Raw genomic sequence first — 19,386 nt, 5'->3', positions numbered from 1 at the left:
TGAAGCTGAAGCGCGGGCAAGGGAGGCTGCTGAGGCTAGAGATAGCCTAACTTCCTCCTTGGATCAGCTGAAGGCAGATCGTGATTGGATGCGTTATCATGGTATTGGGAATGTAAGTATCCGTTGCCTTTGCTATCTTTAGGTTTGCCTTTGCGAAACTTATTACTTGTGTTTTGCAGATTGTTGGAACCATCCTTGACGCACCTGAGAACGCAGCTGCTGTAGAGGAGCTTAAACAGCGCGCGCAGGAGGCTGGTTTTAAGGCTGGTTACAACCGATGCATTAGCCATATGAACCTCTTATCCCAAGGCAAATTTACCGATGAAAGGTCTGGGTTCCATGGCGTAGATACTGAAGCGCGGTATGCTGCAGCCATTGATGCGCACAACAACCTGTCCATTTCCGCCATTAATGATATTGATAACTGTTTGGAGGCGGAGGATTATGTGGACCGCTTGCGGTTGTTGTATGGTGATCCTGAAGAGGAAGAGGAGGAAGAGACCGTGAGCAGTGGCAAGGGTGATGCGGGTACCAGTGGTACAAAGAAGGATTAGGTTGGCCTGCGTGCCCTTTTTGGTTTCCTCCTTGATGTAAATGTTAGAAAACTTTATGTAAATCTCTTGTGCACTGCGTAGGTGTAGAAATTTTTTGAATACAAAGTTTAATCGTTTTGTTCAATTTGTACAAGTGTTTTTTACTACTTGCATGTTTGAACTTGTATGAGTTAATGTTATTGTGAATAGCATTAAGTCTGAATTTGCCTTTTGCATATCTAGGTGATATGCAAGTATGTGTGGCTCGAAGTGTGTAAAATTTTTTTTTACTTTCTTTGTGTGAGCGCGTATATGGATGACTCTGTTGGCTGTAGAGCGCAGTTGAGTATACTCTGTACCTTTGTCGTATGAGTATTAGTCAATTCCTGTTTTTATCCCGTTAGGGTTTAGGAATTGTGTAGGTTTTGAAAAAACCGTAAATGTGTATCCAGCTGGATAGACATTTAATGTTTTGCCTTTGCTGTCCTATTAAAATATTTGTGTGTGGTCACCACTTTGTGTGGGTATCGCGAATGAAGATTTTGCCAATCTGTTTTTGCAGATACCGGAAAGTGGAACACACATTTGTAATAGAAGGAAATAAACAATATTGCATTGAATCGTTCATTTATTTATTTGCAAATGGCCTGCGGCCCGATAGGTTACATGGAAAATGTAAAAACATGGCTTACATGTAACAACGTCGAAGCTGTTGTGCATTCCATGTGTGTGCGATAGGTTCGTCTTCTATTGTTTGTAGTTTATACGCGCCTTTGCCCATGACCTCTTGGATGAGGTAGGGTCCTTCCCATTTGGGGCAAGTTTCCCTGGGCGTTCTGCGTTAGATGCTTCATTATCGTGAAGGATGTAGTCTCCGGGTTGAAGGTACAAATGCGAACGCGTGCATTGTAGTACTTTTCAAGTTTGGTTTTGTACTTGGCCTCCGTTGATTGCTGCGTTTTCACGCCTTTCCTCTAGGAGGTCCAAGTTAACCCTGCGTTCAACACCATTGTCTATCTTGTTGATAGCCAATATTCAGGGTGAACGGAGACCTACTTCAGCGGGGATCACCGCCTCAGAGCCATAGACCAGGCTGAAGGGTGTCTCGCCATTACTTGTCTTTGGGCTGGTCCTGTGAGCCCATAAGATACTAGGGAGTTCATCGACCCAACCGTGTCTGGCTGTTCCCAACCGTGCCTTGATACCTTCGACTAAACTTTTATTGATACTCTATACTTGGCTATTCCCTTACGGATGCGCTACTGAGGAGAATATGTGTTCAATGTTTAGTTCCTGTAGCCATTTTTGAAAGTCGTCGGCAGCGAAGTTGGTGCCGTTGTCAGTGACGATGCACATTGGTAGACCGAAACGGCAGATGATATGTTCCCAGACAAATTTCCTTGTTATCATAAGGTTGGTTGAGGCAAGCGGTTTTGCCTCTATCCATTTTGTGAAGTAATCAACAGCCACTATGATAAACTTCACCGCACCTGGTGCGTCTGGAAATGGTCCCACCACATCGATTGTCCATTTTTGGAATGGCCATGTGGTGGTGACGGGGATCAGGTTGTTCTTGGGGCGCAAGGTTTTAGGAGCATGTCCTTGGCAATTGAAACACTTGCGTAAGACTTTGACCGCGTCCAGGTGCATGTCAGGCCAGTAGTACCCGACATTCATGATTTTGGCCACCACCATGTGTGGGCCCGCATGTATGCCACATGTTCCATCGTGTATCTCTTTGATTAGATACGTGGCATCTTGGGGGTCGACGCACCGTAGGAGTGGCCCTAGGTATGATTTGCGGTATAAAATACGTCTCCCATTTGATAATGATACGCTTTGTATTGCAACTTGCGTGCCTCTGCCTTGCTTTCGGGAATAACACCTGATTGTAAGTATGCAATGATTGGTGTTATCTAGGATATTGTACCGTACTGGATGACGTTGACTTGGCACAGGGGTACTAAAGGGTTCTGCAGAATCTCAATGCGTATCTCCTTTGCCAAGTGTTAGAAACTGGTGGATGCGAGTTTTGAAAGTGCATCCGCAGGTTTGTTTTCACTCCTGTTGATATGGCGGATACTAAAGGAAGTGAACTTTGCCTTTAGTTGTAGGGCTTGTTCAAGATAAAGGATCATGATATCCCCTTTTGCGGCATAGTCGCCGCGTACTTGCCCTGCAACGAGTAGTGAGTCGACGTGTGCTTCCAAATGTTGGACGCCGAGTTTAACTGCCAGACGCAGCCCTGCCAGTAGAGCCTCATATTCTGCCTCGTTATTTGTGCTTTTGAAATCGAGGCGGATTGCGTAGGTAAGTTCTTGGCCATCGGGGCTGACGAGTCGCAGACCCGCACCTGCACCATCCTCGTTGGATGCACCATCGGTAAATAGTGCCCAAGTATCTGTTGTGGATGGTGGTGGTGTGGGGTTTTGTTCTTCTTCTCCTGGATGCGATTCGCCGGTACTTTGGCAACAAAATCAGCTAGAACTTGGCCTTTGATTGCGGGACGCGGTTTGTAGGTCAATGTGTGCGCGCCTAGTTCAATGGCCCATTTTGCTAATCTCCCAGAGATGTCGGGTTTGGAGAGGATCGGCTTGATCCTGTAATTGGTTAATACGGTGATGACTGATTTGCAAAGTAATGTCGTAACCGTCTTGATGCGTGTACCAGTGCGAGTACCAATTTCTCCATAATAGAGTACCTTGTCTCTGGGTCGTTGAGCATTTTGCTGATGTAGTAGATGGGTGTCTGAACTCCCTCCCGCTCCACAATGAGTACCGCACCTACTGCATTGTCTGCGGCAGATAGGTATAAGATAAGTGGTTCTTTCTTGTGTGGCACGGTTAAGGTTGGGAGTTGGATCAGACACTCTTTCATCTTCCAGAAAGCATTTTCAGCCTCTGCGGTCCACTGGAACTGTTCCTTTTTTAAGCAGTTCCGCAGAGTTTCGATGAAGGGGTAAGATTTAGCTGCATGATTGGCTAAGAATCTGTTCAGTGCGGCTAGCCTGCCAGCTAGTCGTTGCATTTCTTTCATCATAGAAGGCGATGGCATGCGCTCGATCGCCTGAACTTTTTCCGGGTTCACCTTGAATCCATCTTTAGTTACGATGAATCCAAGGAATTTCCCTTCTTCCATTCCAAACGAGCATTTCCCTGGATTGAGCGTCATGTTGACGCTACGCAGAGTCTGGAATGTTCTTTCAATATCGGTGAGCATGGTATCCTCTTCCATGCTCATGACGACCAGGTCGTCCATATAGATTTCGACACTTTTGCTGATTTGATCACCAAAAGTGTCGTTCATCAACTTTTAATAGGTTGCGCCCGCGTTGCGCAACCCAAACGGCATTTTTGTATAACAGTAATTCCCGGTAGGTGTGCAGAATGCCGCTTTATCTTCGTCCTCGATTGCCATTTGTACTTGGTGATAGCCTTTGTAGCAATCGGGGAAGCACTTCCATCGAAACGGGGCGAGGTTATCGACCTTTTCGTCGATTTCAGGAAGTGCGTAACAGTCTTTGGGGCAGGCTTTGTTGAGATCTTTATAATCGACGCACATGTGCCAGCCCCCGTTTGGTTTTTCTACCATGACTGGGTTGGATAACCAAGTCTGGTATTTGACTTCCCGCAGGATGCCTGCGGAGAGCAGTTCTTTGACCTACTCATGCATCGCCTCGTTTTTTGCAGACCCAAGGTGGCGTTGGCCTTGGATCACTGGCTTGATACCTGGTAAGGTATTCAAGAAATGTTGCCCGACTTCGCGTGGCACCCCTATCATATCTGCGGGTGTCGATGCGAAAATATCTTGATTCCTGAAGAGGAGCTGCTTCAGGCGCCCTCTAATGTTGTTGGACAAGGCGTGACGTTTGGCATATGCCTGCTCTAACCGAGATCTTTGGGGATGATTCCGTACTACAGTTCGGTGGAGGAACTTTAGGGCACCTTGGGGTAATGCACCTGGTGCCGTAGCTAACCGAGTAGCTCTAGAAGCATGTGTACAAGCTCGTAATGAGGGACGCGATCTTGCTACTGAGGGAATGAAATTATCCGGACTTCGATTAGAGCAGACCGACCTAGAGAGGAACGTGCCCACGAGGGCACCACCAGATGTTGTAGATGAACCTACTAAAGACGAAATTTAGTATATCATAGCTGACCACACCATGGGCTAGCCCCTACACCCACTGCATGAGTGGAATATTACTTAGTCAAGTAGAAAGGAACAAGGTCTTACGACACGGTCACTATATCTTTTCATTTTCTTTATCTCTCCTCTATGGAAAGAAAAAGGGGATGATACGTGGCGTGGTATACCTAATAGTTTAGTCAACGAGACGTACGTAAGTCGACATAGCTCCATGTATATGTTCTTTTGAGCTAGAACCAATCAATAGAATGACGTGAAATCTAGGGTAGGGCGACGAACATGGCGAAAGAGGAATGTCTATCCAAAGCCCTTCTCTTCTTCACTCAAAGGGGCAATGCACCAGCCAGCCAGTGTGGTGGCGAACACGCTGTGCTGTAAGCTAAGCAGTTACCTTGTAGATGGATGAGAGATAGAAAGTGTGCCGTGCTTGATTCATAAGATTCTATAGTAGACCCAGTATATTATTTCACTTAGCCTGCCCCTCCCATGACTTTTCGGACCAACTAACCTGGATCTGTCCTCGAAGGTCTCTCTGCATTTTGGAAGCAGTGCATGCAGAAAAATCGAGCGATGGATCTTAGAAGCATTCCACTTTTTCGGCACGACTCTTTCTATTTCCGCGCTGACATTTGAGTTGTCTCTCTTCTTTCTTTCAATCGACACACTCGACGCAGATAACTCCATCTTGGTCGGACGCAGCTCGTCCGTGGTCATAACTTCTCTGCGGGCGTATATTATCGCAACCCCCGTCTCGGTTGGGAAAGCGATGGCAGAGTGGGGGACGGATGTAATCATGTTGAAATCGCCCTTGGACTCCCTCCCAAGAAGTACGTCGTATTTGGAGGTGTGGGGTAAAACCATGAAGTTTACCTCCTCTATTCGTGTGTGCCTTCCGTTGGTGAGGCGCACGGGGAAAGTGATTTGGCCCAGGGGGAATAAGGTTTCCCTCGCGAATCCGGCCAAAAGGTAATCTACCGGCTGCAACCGATCTTTGTCTTCTTGATCAAACTGGTTGAAGCATTGCTCATATATGATGTCAGATGTACTGCCCGGGTCGATGAATAATCGCTCCGTGCAGTAGTGAGCCAGGTAGCCCGTGATAACGACGGCGCGCCTGTCGCGCGGGCTGCCTCGGACTTTTGGAAAGACGACTTGTTCGTCTTTCCAGTCATTGTCCGGTCTTCTTGCCGCCTTGCGCGGCTTTCCACGTCCTCCGTTGATCATGTAGGTTGAAGCCACATGCATGGTCCTTTTACCCGCGGAGGTGCCCTCGTTGTGGGGGGTGATGCGCTTGGTTTGTTTTTGCGCGGCTGGCAACAAATGTTGCAGCTTCCCCTCTTTCAGGGCTCGCTCAATCTCCAGTCGGAGACTGATGCAGCTGTTTGTTGTGTGGCCCGAGTCCTTGTGATACTCACAGTAAAGTGTGAGATCCTGATTCTTCTTGGACTTCATTGGTTGGGCTGGTCGCAAGAATTGCGTGTCCGTGAGGAGGACGTTGCTTGGCGACTGGTTAATCTCGGTCCAGTTACGGTCCCGAGATTCCTTCTTTAATGCCCGGTTTTCGTGTTGGGCATTGATTGTTGCCCTTGCGTCGGGCCGGTAACTACGCGGGACGTAAGGCTTGGAATCGCTACCACGATTCCTAGTGTCCTGGTTGCGCTTGTTGTTGCACCTGGTGTCTTGGCGGGAGGACTGGCCTTCCGCTTGGGGCTGTGCTTTTGTAACGTGTGGCTTGAGGGACCGTTGAGTCTGGGTGTACGTCTTGACCGCGGCCATGACGTCGTCCCATTTCTTTGGCAAGCCTTCCTTGCCCGAGATGGTCATAACCATTTCTTCGTCCTTGACGACTCGAATAAAATGGTTGCGTGCCATTTGGTCTGCAACACCGCCTATCTCCAGGCACTCTTTGTTGTAACAGATGACAAACGACTCGAGAGATTCGTTGTCTCCGCGCCAGATGTTCATGATGTCCATAGAATCACGTTTGTGACGTCGCTGCTGGCTGAAATGTGCGAGGAACTTTGCTTGCAAGTCCTCAAATGAAGCCAGTGATCCCACTGGCAAAGAAACGAACCAAGCCCTCGAGAGACCAGTGGGGGAAAAATGACACCAAGTGGCCTCGTCCCACCTGCCCTTGCACCCGGCGCCGGTAAAAATATTCATGTGGTCGTCCGGGTCGGACGAACCATTGTATTTCCCGATCATTAGTGGGAATTTAGCCGTGGTGACATCGGCGTGGGCAATCTCCCGGACGAACTTGGAGTTTTCGGCCGCAGATTTTGGCCTGTAGGGTTGGCTTTGGTGGACTGCCGCCTAGTTTCGCCATGAGGGCCTAGGCGGCTCTGTATAGGGCCCCTGCGGCGGGACCCGTATGTGGAATCGTCCTCACCAAGCGTGCGGACGTCGCAGTAAGAGGAACCGCGGTCTTCGTGCCTACTGTGAGAGGCTAGGTGTGTGGGGATCCTGCTGTCGTATTGCAAGATACGACCCGCAGGTGTATATGGTGCGGGTGTGGGACCGCCTGGGGTTTGCGCATCAGCGCAAGCTTTATTGTATGCTGCTGCCAGCATAGTTTGTTGTTGTAAATACCAGGCATGAAGGTCCATGCCTGGGGGTATCACAGAAGCATACTGTGAAAAATCTGGTGTGAATGCGTGGGGAGTGCCCCCTACTGCAGATGTGCCTACGTGGCCAATATTTTGAGCCGGGGGAGCGGTCCCCGTAGGCCCTGGGTTTGCGGGGTTTAGACTTTCCTCGGTAGCATTGTTTGGACGATCAGACATGATCTCAAGAAAGGAAGAGATGCGTAAAAAGTGCTAAGAGTAGCGGTGGGCGCCAATGATGAAACAGTGGTTAACCAGGGGAGGTTAATTCACTGGTCTCGTCAAGTAGGGTTAATCCCTTCTTTCCGAGGATCGGTGGCTTGACTGTCAGCTGGGCTGTCTCCTGCACAAGGAAAATACACCGTGACTCGTAACAAGGAGGAAGGGGTGGGGGGTGCTCCTTGTTACCACTCTCCGGCATGAGAATCAGTAATTTGCTTGAGAAGCAAAGTGTGTGATAGTAGTAGTTGTGAGGGAGTTGAGAAGCGATACCTCAGACCTTGTTTGGGATGGGTATTTATAGCCGAGGAGTGAAGGAGGGTGGTTGAGTTGACAGACTGACTTTGCGCCGCCCTTATGCAGTTGTGTCAGGCTTGTCGGTTGTGGAGGTCAAGCCACGTCCCACTGCGGTGTCAGTCTGTTGCTTACGTATGGGCTGACAGGCGACTGTCATTGGTGCCACTTGCACTGCAGTGTCAGTCCCACTTGCCTTGTGGGCAGGATGCGGTGCCGCGCCGCATCGCTGCCTGTGGTAACCGTTGTTGTTTCCGCGTTCCCACTCTGGAAAAGACTGTGGGATGCGGTGCTAGGCCGCATCGCCACTTATGTTGACTGCTGCTGTTGTCCAGATTCCTTGTCATGACGAAAGTGTTCATAGGATGCGGTGCTAGGCCGCATCGCTATGCGTACACCCGTTTTCATACACAAGGTAAGGAGATATTAATAGGATGCGGTGCCAGGCCGCATCGCTTATGCCTATCTTTATTTTCCCATCATTTGACAGATTGGATTCGACAGTTGTGTTCGCGTGTGCCCGCATGGACACAGATAAGTTCTTACTGGTGGGGGTTTTTGATAAGGGTAATGGTCACTCGCGGTCGTGCTGACGCGAGATCTGGGACCATACCCCTTCAGTCTGCCTGCCAGGATTCGAACATGGGTCCTCTGGGAAGAGGTCGGTGAGGCTGGCCACTGGGACACCCCAAGTGGTTATGTGTTATGTATGTTATTGGAGCAGTTACGTAACGGTATGCTTATTGTTAATATTCAGTTTAATGTAAACGTATTTTTGGGCTTCTTTTGACGCGATTAATTTTATTTGTTTACCGTTCATTTCCGATGTTTGCTATGATAGTGTTTAGTTGTTTCTTTTGTGTTTTATCATGCGATAGCATACTTGCATGTGGTTAAAAGCTGATGGATTTTGTGTATTGAATGTTCGTTTGTCGGTGTCGACGACTGTTTATACTTTTCGCTTAGCTATGAGACATTTGTTGTTAGTTGTTTTTGTGTTAATGTGTATTCTGTCTGTGGGGATGAATAATTAGGTGTCCGAACTGTTTTCCCTTTATGTATGGGTATGTGATGTCATGCTTCTGAGATTGTTGTTGAATGGTTCTATATTGAAAAGTGTCTAGTTGGTAAAGGTGGCTTTTCAGCCGCCTCACATTGTTTGTTGTAGAAAGTTTGAGGTTTTGGTTATTTCGTGGGTGAGGATGACTATGTTATTGTACCAAATTGTTGACATTATGTTTAGAGGTACAACAAATATTGTTGTACTCGCTTACAGAGTGGTAATGCGATGATGATCCAAAATAAATTTACTTTTCCGTGGATCTTTGGGGGATATTGAATTTTTATTATGACGATATGTTGAGACGTGCAACATATGTAATCTATAAAATGTGTTATTTCTACCTACATTTGTATTTTTAGATAGGTGATGATGCAGGTTATGTGAAACTGTGTTGCAATTAATTTTTTCAAGAAACATCTTTGTGTTTGTTATGGTCACATGGGTTTTCTTTGCAACATAACTTTCCACAGTTAAACACATGTTTGTGCCCCATATTTTGATATGGTGCCTTTTAAGTTTTAACCCTCAGTTGACAAATTTGATTTTGGTGAAAATCGCACATAAAAAATTGCTACAAAGCTTAGTTTTCTTGTCGGATTTTGTTATTTTTGCTAGAAGATTTGAAAATCAACCCCCTTTCGGATGCAATTTGTGTATAGAAAAATCATGTTAAAGAAATCAGTTTCAATATCCCGCCGCAACGCGCGGGTTAGCGTCAACTCGTTTACTTACATTTCATAACTATTCCTACATGACTCCCAACATTCATACAACGAACTTCATTTATATACTAAGAAGTATTGCAGCGGAATATAAATGGAAATAAACTTTGCACACAATCAAACAGGAGAATTGCTTTTAACACACATTTTCACAAAGAACCGAATGATTAAATTTTTTTCAACTACGATTACAATGCATGCATGTAACAAACTCCCCCTCAGCCTGAGCTCACAGTGAATGTTCGTACAGGAAGAAAATTGGTGAAGAGCTAATAGAACAGTACAGGGTACTGTTTTATTTATAAGCACGCCCAAACCACTGAAGCATCTTGGCTGACGTCACCATGAAAGTGACATCTAACCTCCTAACAAACTCTAACAACTGATCTAATAAAACACTGCTATGCAATCTACTGTTTACAATACATTACATAATGAAAACTAAGACTACTGCTTTATCCTTCCACTGTTGTGACTCCAGCAGTACTTGAAACCTTCAGCAGTGTTTGACCCATAGTAGTAGATTGATCAACAGGGCTTAAGTCTTCATTAGCCTTTAACTTGGACAGTAGTTGTAATCAGCAGATGTTGTAAAGGATCAATGGATGGAGGTCATTAGATGTTGAAACCACTTTCAAGGGGAGAGACTTGTATACATAACTTCTGCTTATTTTGGATCCACTGCTCTGATCCAGTTTTGGCTTTAATTATCTATTCCTCGGATAGGGTTCAATCCCAACACATAACTATTCCTACATGACTCCCAACATTCATAACTAAGAAGTGAGTTTCGGAATTCACTTACCTTAAGCGTCCGTATCCATATTCGTTTCCTTGCCTCCTCTTGACTCGTTAGCCTTCTGTGTTTGAGTCCATCTCGACATGACTCCTATCCTTTCATGTTTCCACATTCGTAGTATGGTTAGTACACACGCTCAGTCATACATTCGTTAATTTCTTTTCATTCATACATAACTTGACTTTCATAAACCAACTACCGCATACATAAGACATAGGTTTATAGTCACTTTGTTTCACATTCACGCAACTTAATGATCATCATATACAACATATAGATGATCTAAGACACATCACATGATTTATCTATTCTCACAAATGTGTCCAAAAGCTTAAGCATGGTATTCATTTGTTGTTGACTTTCAAAAGTCAACTGTCTAGCGTACACACTTTCAACATATGAACATGTATTCATTTTAATATAGTTGATCATACTAATGATACCATATGCACTTCATACCCATGTCGTAGGTCACACACAACGTAATCAATTCCTTCCATATTAGTCATCTCATAATTCTACCATTAATAACATCATTCAAGATTAACTAATTTAACATTACCCATGGTTCTAACATTATCCTTGCTAGTAAATCCTCATGCCATACAATGACACCATTTTCGCCTTTTGATCCCAACTACTCAATCAACTAAGCGCATAAAATGTATCATATCTTCAAGCATATAGTATAATCTCATAATGCACGCTTCTACCACATCATACTAACAAATCAAAATTCCACATGAACTCTATCTAAAACACACTTCTCATGTTAGTTTGCTAATAAATACGTCATTATCACTTTTTTATACATACCTATCCACGACTTGTATATAATTTCATATATTATTGTCATTTAGACATTTTATCAAACACTTGGTGTGCGTACTACTATCTAAGCACTTCTCATGTACAACTCATTCATGCTTTCATTCCTACTTCTTGCATTCATTTATCAACACAACTAAGCATCAAATAAATTTCATACTATACTTCAACCTAACTAACAAGAATTCACCACATACAACATAATCAATCGAATTTTCACATGACATGGACATGGGTGATTCACCCATGTTACCATCTTCACCATCAACGGTGGGTTTCACCTTCATTCATCAAGTTACTTAAAATCATTCATAATCCAGGTCCTATCTGGTGATTCCAACACATCTTCATACTTAATCTCATACAATTTCAAGTCTTGACCATAAACCCACTTCATATATAATCACAAAGTCACAAATTACAATTTACCACATGTTTATTAGGTTGAGAGGATATGGAATCCTCATTCATGCAAAGCTTCGTTGTTAAATTTTGAACTTGATTTGAAAGAATTGTGATGGATTGAATGAGATGAAGTTCTTGCTCTTCCTCTTAATATATACGACATATACACACAAATATTCTAGTGTTTGGTTTTCTTTTTATAAAAACTTTCATTTAACTTGCTATATTTAGTCCCTCATGATTGCCATCTAAATTCATTGATCACAAACCTTGTATTTTACTATAAGACTTATAGTTTTAACTAAGTTAAATAACTTCGTTATCACTTTTCATTCCATAACTCATGAAACCATACTAGTGAGTCAAACATTTGGGTTTTGGGCGTTACACATTTCGTTCTTTTAGTAACATAAATATAATATAACGTTTTTAAAATTTTGGAATATACCGTTACGCCATGCTTATTTTTATCTACGACTCGATAAAAAATTAATAAAAGAGTCAAATATATATATATTTTTGTTCTTTACCGTGATGATTGACTCAATACCATCCAAACAACGTCGATGGCGCTGCGATATTCGTCCTCGTGTATTCTTCACGCGATAATATAAAATGCCTGAAAAATAAAGTTGTATTCGCAATAGAGTATTGTTTTAGTGGGAGAGGATCAAATAGGAAGTTTATTTTGGCTAGGAAGGATAACAAGTAATAGGATTATGACATGTGGCAAAATTTAAAATAAAGAGAAATGGTATTTTAGTCAATTTTATCCAGTCTTCTCCCTTCTTCTTTCTGTAACTTCAAAACCCACCATTTTCAAAACCCACCTTCTTCAACCTTTGCTTCACTTTCTATTTCAATAATCACTATATTATAGTGCGATTTTCATTACCAATCAATGATTCAAACACCCAATCAACGTGTTCTTAAACTTTTTTGAAGAAACCCAGTTTAATTTCATACAATATCTCATTTTTTTCCCGCGATTTTGAAGCGAATCACTCGATTCGTTCCATTCGATCGCTGATATGTGTTTCTAGCATTCAAATTTCGTCAATCGTTGAAGAAATCTGAAAAAATCAGCTTCGATCTATGTAGGAAAATTTTTAATTTCATTTTCACGATCTGGGTTTTTGAATTGAGTCATTGCATTTTATAAAGGAATGAAAAAAAAGTTTTTTATTTTTGTATTTTCAGTCCATTGCGTTTTAGAAATAACACATTTTATTGTGTTTTAGTCCATTGCGTTTTAGGTAAAACACATTTTATGTGTTTTTAGTCCATTGCGTTTAAAAAAACATTTTCTTTTGTGTTTTTATCTATTGTGTTTTAGGAAAACACATTTTTATGTGTTTTTTGATCCAATGCGTTTTAGAAAAACACATTTTGAAGTGTTTTTAGTCCATTGCGTTTTAGGTAAAACACATTTTATATGTTTTCAGTTCATTGCGTTTTAGAAAACACTTTCTTTTGTGTTTTTAGAACATTGTGTTTTAGAAAAAAATTACATTTCTTTGTGTTTTCTAGCCATTGCGTTTCAGAAATAAGACATTTCTTTTTGTTTTTTGTCCATTGCGTTTTAGAAAAAAAAAAAGTCATTTTTTACGTTTTTTGTCCATTGTGTTTTACGCAACTGGGTATTCGAATTTTTTTCCGAGAATATAGAAATAGTATACTCGTTTTAAAGATAAAAAATGCTCGTTTTTTTGGTGCATTTTTTATAAAAAAATAATGTCGTATGAAAGAGTTATTAATGTTTAAAAATGGGGGGAATTGGAGGAGAGAAAAACTATTGCATTGGATTGACTTGAATACTCCTAGACAAACCCGTGCGCCTCCTTTTTTTCTTCAATTTCACTAATTTAATCTTAGCCATTGATTGATAAATAGATGGTCAAGATTACTTCCTAGTCTTCCTACCAAAATAAACTTCCTATTATATCCTGACCTTTGTTTTAGTATCGTAAGCTATAACGAGTTATGGTACGGTAACATTATCATGATGAACCAAACTAGTATCGACCAAACAACATCCATAACAGTATTTATTTTTATGTTTTCCAGTCGATATAAAAGATATCTACTCAATCTCTATTCATGATGTAGGGGAGAGTTCATTGGGGAACACTAAAAGAGTGGGGAACGGATGAACACTCTTAAAAATTATACTTAACGTGTTAAAAAGAAAATTTCTAAATTTTTTTCGGCGCTTTTTCTTATAAATACAAGTAGAAACATTTTTGATAAAAAAATCAAAAACTAAAAATATAAAAAAATGTTTAAAAAACAGTTATATCTTATAGAATTAACTTAACATGTTAAAAATCAATTTTTAAAAAAATAATTCAGCGCTTTTCTTTATAAAAAGAAAGAGAAACTAGTCGAATAAAAAAGATAATTTTTCTAAAAAACATTTTTTAGCTTTTTTTAATTGTTTTTTTTTAATATTTTTAGTTTTTGATTTTTTTTATTAAAAATGCTTCTACAAGTATATATAAGGAGAAACAGCAAAAAAGATGTTTAAAAAAAATAATTTTTAACATGTCAAGTTAAATTTTTAAGAGTGTTCTTCGATTCCCCGGTATTCAACCTCACACTCATGGTCTATATGTTATTTTATAAACATCCATCCATAAAGAAATTTATAAAGGGGTAGATTTAAGTCTTCTAGTTGATTTGTTGGAGTCGTAATAATTAACAAGTACCCGTTGAAGCAAGGAACCGGCCATAGCTCACACCAACCCCTTCTTCAAGAAATTGCAAGGAAGACGACTGATCCATTTGGATGCATGCGTGGCAGTGGGTATTAATTATTTCGTTGATTATATCACACCCCTCTTTCATCATACAAAATTCACATTAATTATTCACTAAATTCTGTACTAATTCAATTTGCAAAAAAAACAGTATTTAATTATCCGTAGACTTTCTTCCTACTTTTCCCCCCTGGGGTTTGTTGAGCTAGATTTAATGTTGATTTTATGTCCGGAGGGTTTTGAAAGGTGAGTTTTGGGCCTGATTTGGTTCATGTCTACCAACTGTTTGTAAAAAGTCCTCAAAGAAGTTTGGTTATAAACTCACAAGACTTCAAAAGGGTTTCAAGATTTTGGTGTCTTTGTTTCAGGTATGGTTGGATTTGTCTCTGATCTTGCAATTCTTACTCGTATTTTGGTCATTATTGTTATTGGGTCTGATTTGGTTCATGTCTTCCAAGTGTTTGTAGAAAGTCCTCAAAGAAATTTGGTTATAAACACACAAGACTTCAAAAGGGTTTCAAGATTTTCTTGTTTTTGTTTGAGGTATGGTTGGATTTGTCTCTGATCTTGCAGTTTTTACTCGTATTTTGGTCATTATTGTTGGAAATTTCTACCCAAGATGAAGTTTTTGATGAGATTTTATGTCATGTTTGGGGATTTTTTAGGGTTTAATTTGTGAAAAAATTGAGAAAGAAAAACCCAAATCCCCAGAACCCCTTTTGTGATTTATGTTTTTATTGAGTTTGTGGGTTTCATTTTGATGAATTTTGTGTTAGCGTTGACATTTTTTTTCTGATTTTTGATATGGATTTTCAGATCTTGGTGCTGTTTTGATGGAGTTTTAGCTGATCATCACCAGGTTGCTTTTTCTTCCTTAGTTTTTATTTTCAAGATTTCTTTAATTACTTTCATCTTTATAAAACCAAATGAACAAAATTTTTCAAGATTCACACATATTAGAGCAGATAAACTCATATGACAATGTGTTTGGAATTTATAAGATAAGTTTTATTACTATTATTAATTTTTTTATGATTTTTAAGATATGTTAAAGTGATAAAAATCAAGACTTTAGCCTGTTGAAACATGACTACATAGTTTCTTAGGATTCTCACTGATTAGTTCCATAAATTGAGCTAACTTTAGATTGAAATTGGAAAAAAGTCAATCTCTGATAAAGGTATGCAACTTAGACTCCTTTAACACCATGTGAGGCTGTCTTTTCCGCTTATCGCTTTCCTTTTCTCCACCTTTTCTTTATCCCACTCACTACAGTCTGATTCACAATCTTTTGAACATTTTTGCAGCAAGATTCAAATGTCAAATGTCAAATTTCATGTCACATCCATAGAATAGTCACCTTCTGTTTCGTACTTTCGTTTCTCGTTTCCAAATGTCGTTCCGTAGTATAGTGAGGGATGTAAGGGATGGGTTCGGGAGCTTATCGAGGCGGAGTTTCGATGTGCGGCTCACCGGCCTTCATAGTCGAGGAAAATCTCAGGGGTCGGTTAATGATTTAAATTACAATCATGCCCCTCTTGTGGTTCAAACCAGTCGTTGGGCTAATTTGCCTCCCGAGCTCCTTTGTGATGTGATTAAGAGGTTGGAAGAAAGTGAAAGCACGTGGCCTGAACGGAAACACGTTGTTGCTTGTGCTGCGGTTTGTAAATCGTGGAGGAGTATGTGTAAAGAAATTGTTGGCACTCCGGAAACGTGCGGGAAGCTTACTTTCCCGGTTTCGTTAAAGCAGGTTTTTTTTTTTAAATAAGTTATCATCTCTTCCTGTTTATACACTTGGATTATTTTTAATTTAGCTTCTAATGGTCATTATTATGTTTTCAGCCCGGTCCCCGTGACACTACTATTCAATGTTACATCAAGAGGGATAAGTCAAACTTGACTTATCATCTTTTCTTGTGTCTTAACCCTGGTGAGCATTCATACATTTGTATCTATTTTCTTGAAATTTGATAAACGGTTTTATGTGTTATATATCAGTGGCGAAGCTTGAGATTTCCGATCGGGGGGTTGAAAACGTATATACCAAAAATTTCTATAAAACCAGGGGGTCAAAAACGTATATACCCAAAAATTTCTATACGAAAATTACATACTCTCCACTAACGAGCGAAAAGTTCAGGGGGTCGGCCGCCCCCACAAAGCTACGCCATTGTTATATATGATCACGAAAATTATATTAATAAGATGATAATTTTAGTAAAGTGATATAAGAAGTTTTGTACATTTGAAAATGCTTTTAAGGTCTTTAGACGTGTTTTCTTTTTTTACCTAACTTTTTAGCTTGACCAGTTATAGTTAAAGCGTAATTCAAATTGATGGATTTACAGGTAAATGGGTAAAAATTATATGCGTGAATTTCTGACACCACACAGTTTAACGCGAAATCTGCGGGTTTGGATATAGTATAAACTTTTTTTCAGGTCAACACTGTGAACACATTAAGTTGACATGTTTGACGCATTTAGTTTTTAGTTTTCTTTAAATGTGTTTTATATCATTAACTAATTGGTTGAGTACTTAATGCCAAAATATAAGGCTAAACATATATTGACCTAAGATACTATAATTAAAATGGAACTTTTAATATACATTTCTACTTTTAATTGCAAAATCAAAATATTAATGTGCAAAAAAAGTTAAATAATTCGGGTTAAACGGGTCACGTGTGCTCGTGTTCACATGTCCGACATGATTTTTATGTTCATTTCAGGTTGGACCCGCAAATATGATATGTTTATCTTGAATCTATGACCTGTTATGTTAGTGTGATGATGCTGCATATACATACGTTCAAGTTCTTATGCTTAAATTTCATGTTGCAGCGGCTTTGCTAGTTGAGAACGGGAAGTTCCTGCTCTCCGCTAAAAGAACTCGGAGAACTACTTGCACCGAGTATGTTATATCCATGGATGCTGATCACATTTCAAGATCAAGTGGTACTTACGTCGGCAAACTTAGGTATCCAACATTACATATAAACAAACGCAAGTCTCCTCTTTAATGGATTATTTTTAACTTTTTGGCATCTTCTTCCAGATCGAATTTTCTCGGAACAAAGTTCATAATATACGACACACAGCCTCCGCACTCGGGACCCCTTATACCGGCACCAGGTCGATCAAGTCGTAGATTCTATTCCAAGAAAGTCTCACCAAAGGTGCCCAACGGAAGTTACAACATTGCCCATATAACGTACGAGCTTAACGTGCTTGGTACACGTGGCCCACGTAAGATGCATTGCATCATGCACTCGATTCCGACGTCAGCACTCGAGCCAGGCGGCTTTGTTCCCGGTCAGCCGGAGCTCGTTCTTCCTCATCTGTCTTCGCTTGAAGACTCTTTTCGCAGTATTTCGTTCTCGAAGTCGCTCGACCGCTCCACCGAGTTCAGCAGCTCGAGGTTTTCCGAAATCGTGGGCGCCGCCATATCAAAAGACGTGCCGGAGAGTGAAAAGTCGAAAATGCCATTAGTTTTGAAGAACAAGGCGCCTAGGTGGCATGAACAGCTTCAGTGTTGGTGTTTGAATTTTAGGGGACGTGTGACGATTGCCTCCGTGAAGAACTTCCAGCTGATTGCCGCCCAACAGCCACCAGCAGCAGCAGCGGCAGCACCACCGTCATCTGCGGGAACTTCTCAGCCGACTCAAGTGGAGCCGGATAAAGTTATCTTGCAGTTTGGAAAAGTGGGGAAAGATATGTTCACAATGGATTATCGGTACCCGTTATCTGCGTTTCAAGCTTTTGCTATCTGTTTAAGCAGCTTTGACACCAAATTAGCTTGTGAATAGAAGGAAATAAATAACAGTCAAAGCTAAAAAAAAAAAAAACCAAAATTTACGTTACTTTGCTAGCAGAAAAAGGAAATTGTTGTTGCTGTTGTTATGTTTTGAAGTGAAAAAACTTGATTATAAACTCGAAACGTTTTCCAATGTTGATGATAGCGACCCACGATGATCATCTTTACAATGTGTATTGCTTACGCGACTTTTACAATTGAGTCGTACAAGTTGCTTTGGAGGTGTTTTGTGTTGAAACGAGTCGCCTGCTATGCTATGTATACTGGAGTCTATGATTGATGAAATCCATCGACCCTCGTGGACCTTTCGAGTAAACACGTGTTTCTTGAAGCTTACATAAGCTTCTTTGCTGCAAGTCTTGGGTCCTCAAGAATGACATTGAAACTTTTGGAATCCCCAACATAGATCTTGGCTCTGCCACCTAAGCGTCGTCATGATATTTCTTGATGTCATCATGGAACTTCTCCAACTCAGGTGACCATATTTGGTAATGGGTCTTTTTGACAACCTCTTCGGCATCGGGTCCTTGACTGCACGCCTTGTAACCGCCAAATAAAGAGGTTCTTGTTGTACCCGTTATTAAGTTGCATGGTTGATAGGTCTTTACACCGCTCTTAAATCCCCTTTCGGTGATTGTTGTGCAAGTTTACCACCCGTTTGGATTCATAGTGTACTGGCGAGCGGTATTGAGAGAGCTCATATCATATCATACCTTATCCATAGGGGACGCAGATTAGTGAATCGTGCATTCGCAGTATACTCTAATATGTGCTCGAACATTCTTAACTCGTGTATGCATGCAACAAATGATGGACTTAATTCACATTCTCGCGCAATCTAGGTTTTGCTTAAGCTCATAACTTTTTCCAAACCAGTTTGTCAACTTACTCGTCGAGTATTCAGCTACTCTTTTTACGGTTTTCAAGTTCTTAAAAGAAATTCTATTAACCACGCCTCTGTGTGTAAGACCACACGGAGTGGTGGGCGTTGTGATGATGTGGAAGTCTCTTCACGCCGGGAACACCGTCCCGTGGGTTTAGGGATGGCAATCAAACCCGAACCTGATGGGTAAACCCGAAACCCGACACATCTGGGACGGGTTTGGGGTCGGATAATCGGGTTTGGGACGGGTTTGGGACTAGTTTTTATTTTTTTCGCGGGTTTGGGATTTGGTGATATACCCGTTTACCTGATA

General features: G+C 41.3%; 1 protein-coding gene across 7 annotated transcripts; it reads left to right on the top strand.

Annotated features, from left to right (window-relative positions):
- The first annotated feature begins 14,243 nt into the window (after nt 1-14,243).
- On the top strand, nt 14,244-18,357 carry LOC110917379 (tubby-like F-box protein 8). 7 transcript variants are annotated; one of them, XM_035985213.1, is made up of 8 exons: nt 14,244-14,417; nt 14,621-14,742; nt 14,833-14,917; nt 15,191-15,233; nt 15,682-16,124; nt 16,217-16,304; nt 17,218-17,353; nt 17,432-18,357. In XM_035985213.1, exons 5-8 carry the CDS (start codon nt 15,768-15,770, stop codon nt 18,180-18,182), a joined length of 1,332 nt encoding a protein of 443 aa, XP_035841106.1. In that variant the 5' UTR covers nt 14,244-14,417; nt 14,621-14,742; nt 14,833-14,917; nt 15,191-15,233; nt 15,682-15,767; the 3' UTR covers nt 18,183-18,357. The 7 variants fall into 7 exon arrangements, with proteins under 7 accessions (XP_035841106.1, XP_022017645.1, XP_035841108.1 ...); XM_022161953.2 differs by having other exon boundaries at nt 14,244-14,421; XM_035985215.1 differs by having other exon boundaries at nt 14,244-14,421; nt 14,610-14,742; nt 14,842-14,917.
- Nucleotides 18,358-19,386: the final 1,029 nt, after the last annotated feature.

The sequence above is a fragment of the Helianthus annuus genome, chromosome 16, assembly GCF_002127325.2.
Source record: "Helianthus annuus cultivar XRQ/B chromosome 16, HanXRQr2.0-SUNRISE, whole genome shotgun sequence".
NCBI classification, from domain to species: domain Eukaryota; kingdom Viridiplantae; phylum Streptophyta; class Magnoliopsida; order Asterales; family Asteraceae; genus Helianthus; species Helianthus annuus.
The sequence above is the reverse complement of the archived record's forward strand: the minus strand, read 5'-3'. Positions and strand labels throughout refer to the sequence as shown.

What these genes read in the sequence shown, in the direction of transcription:
- LOC110917379 (XM_035985213.1), top strand. Translation starts at nt 15,768, where the DNA reads ATGTCGTTCCGTAGTATAGTGAGGGATGTAAGGGATGGGTTCGGGAGC. An exon ending in TCCCGGTTTCGTTAAAGCAG is followed by an intron (nt 16,125 to 16,216) that starts GTTTTTTTTTTT and finishes TTATGTTTTCAG; the next exon opens with CCCGGTCCCCGTGACACTAC. An exon ending in TTTCTTGTGTCTTAACCCTG is followed by an intron (nt 16,305 to 17,217) that starts GTGAGCATTCAT and finishes TTCATGTTGCAG; the next exon opens with CGGCTTTGCTAGTTGAGAAC.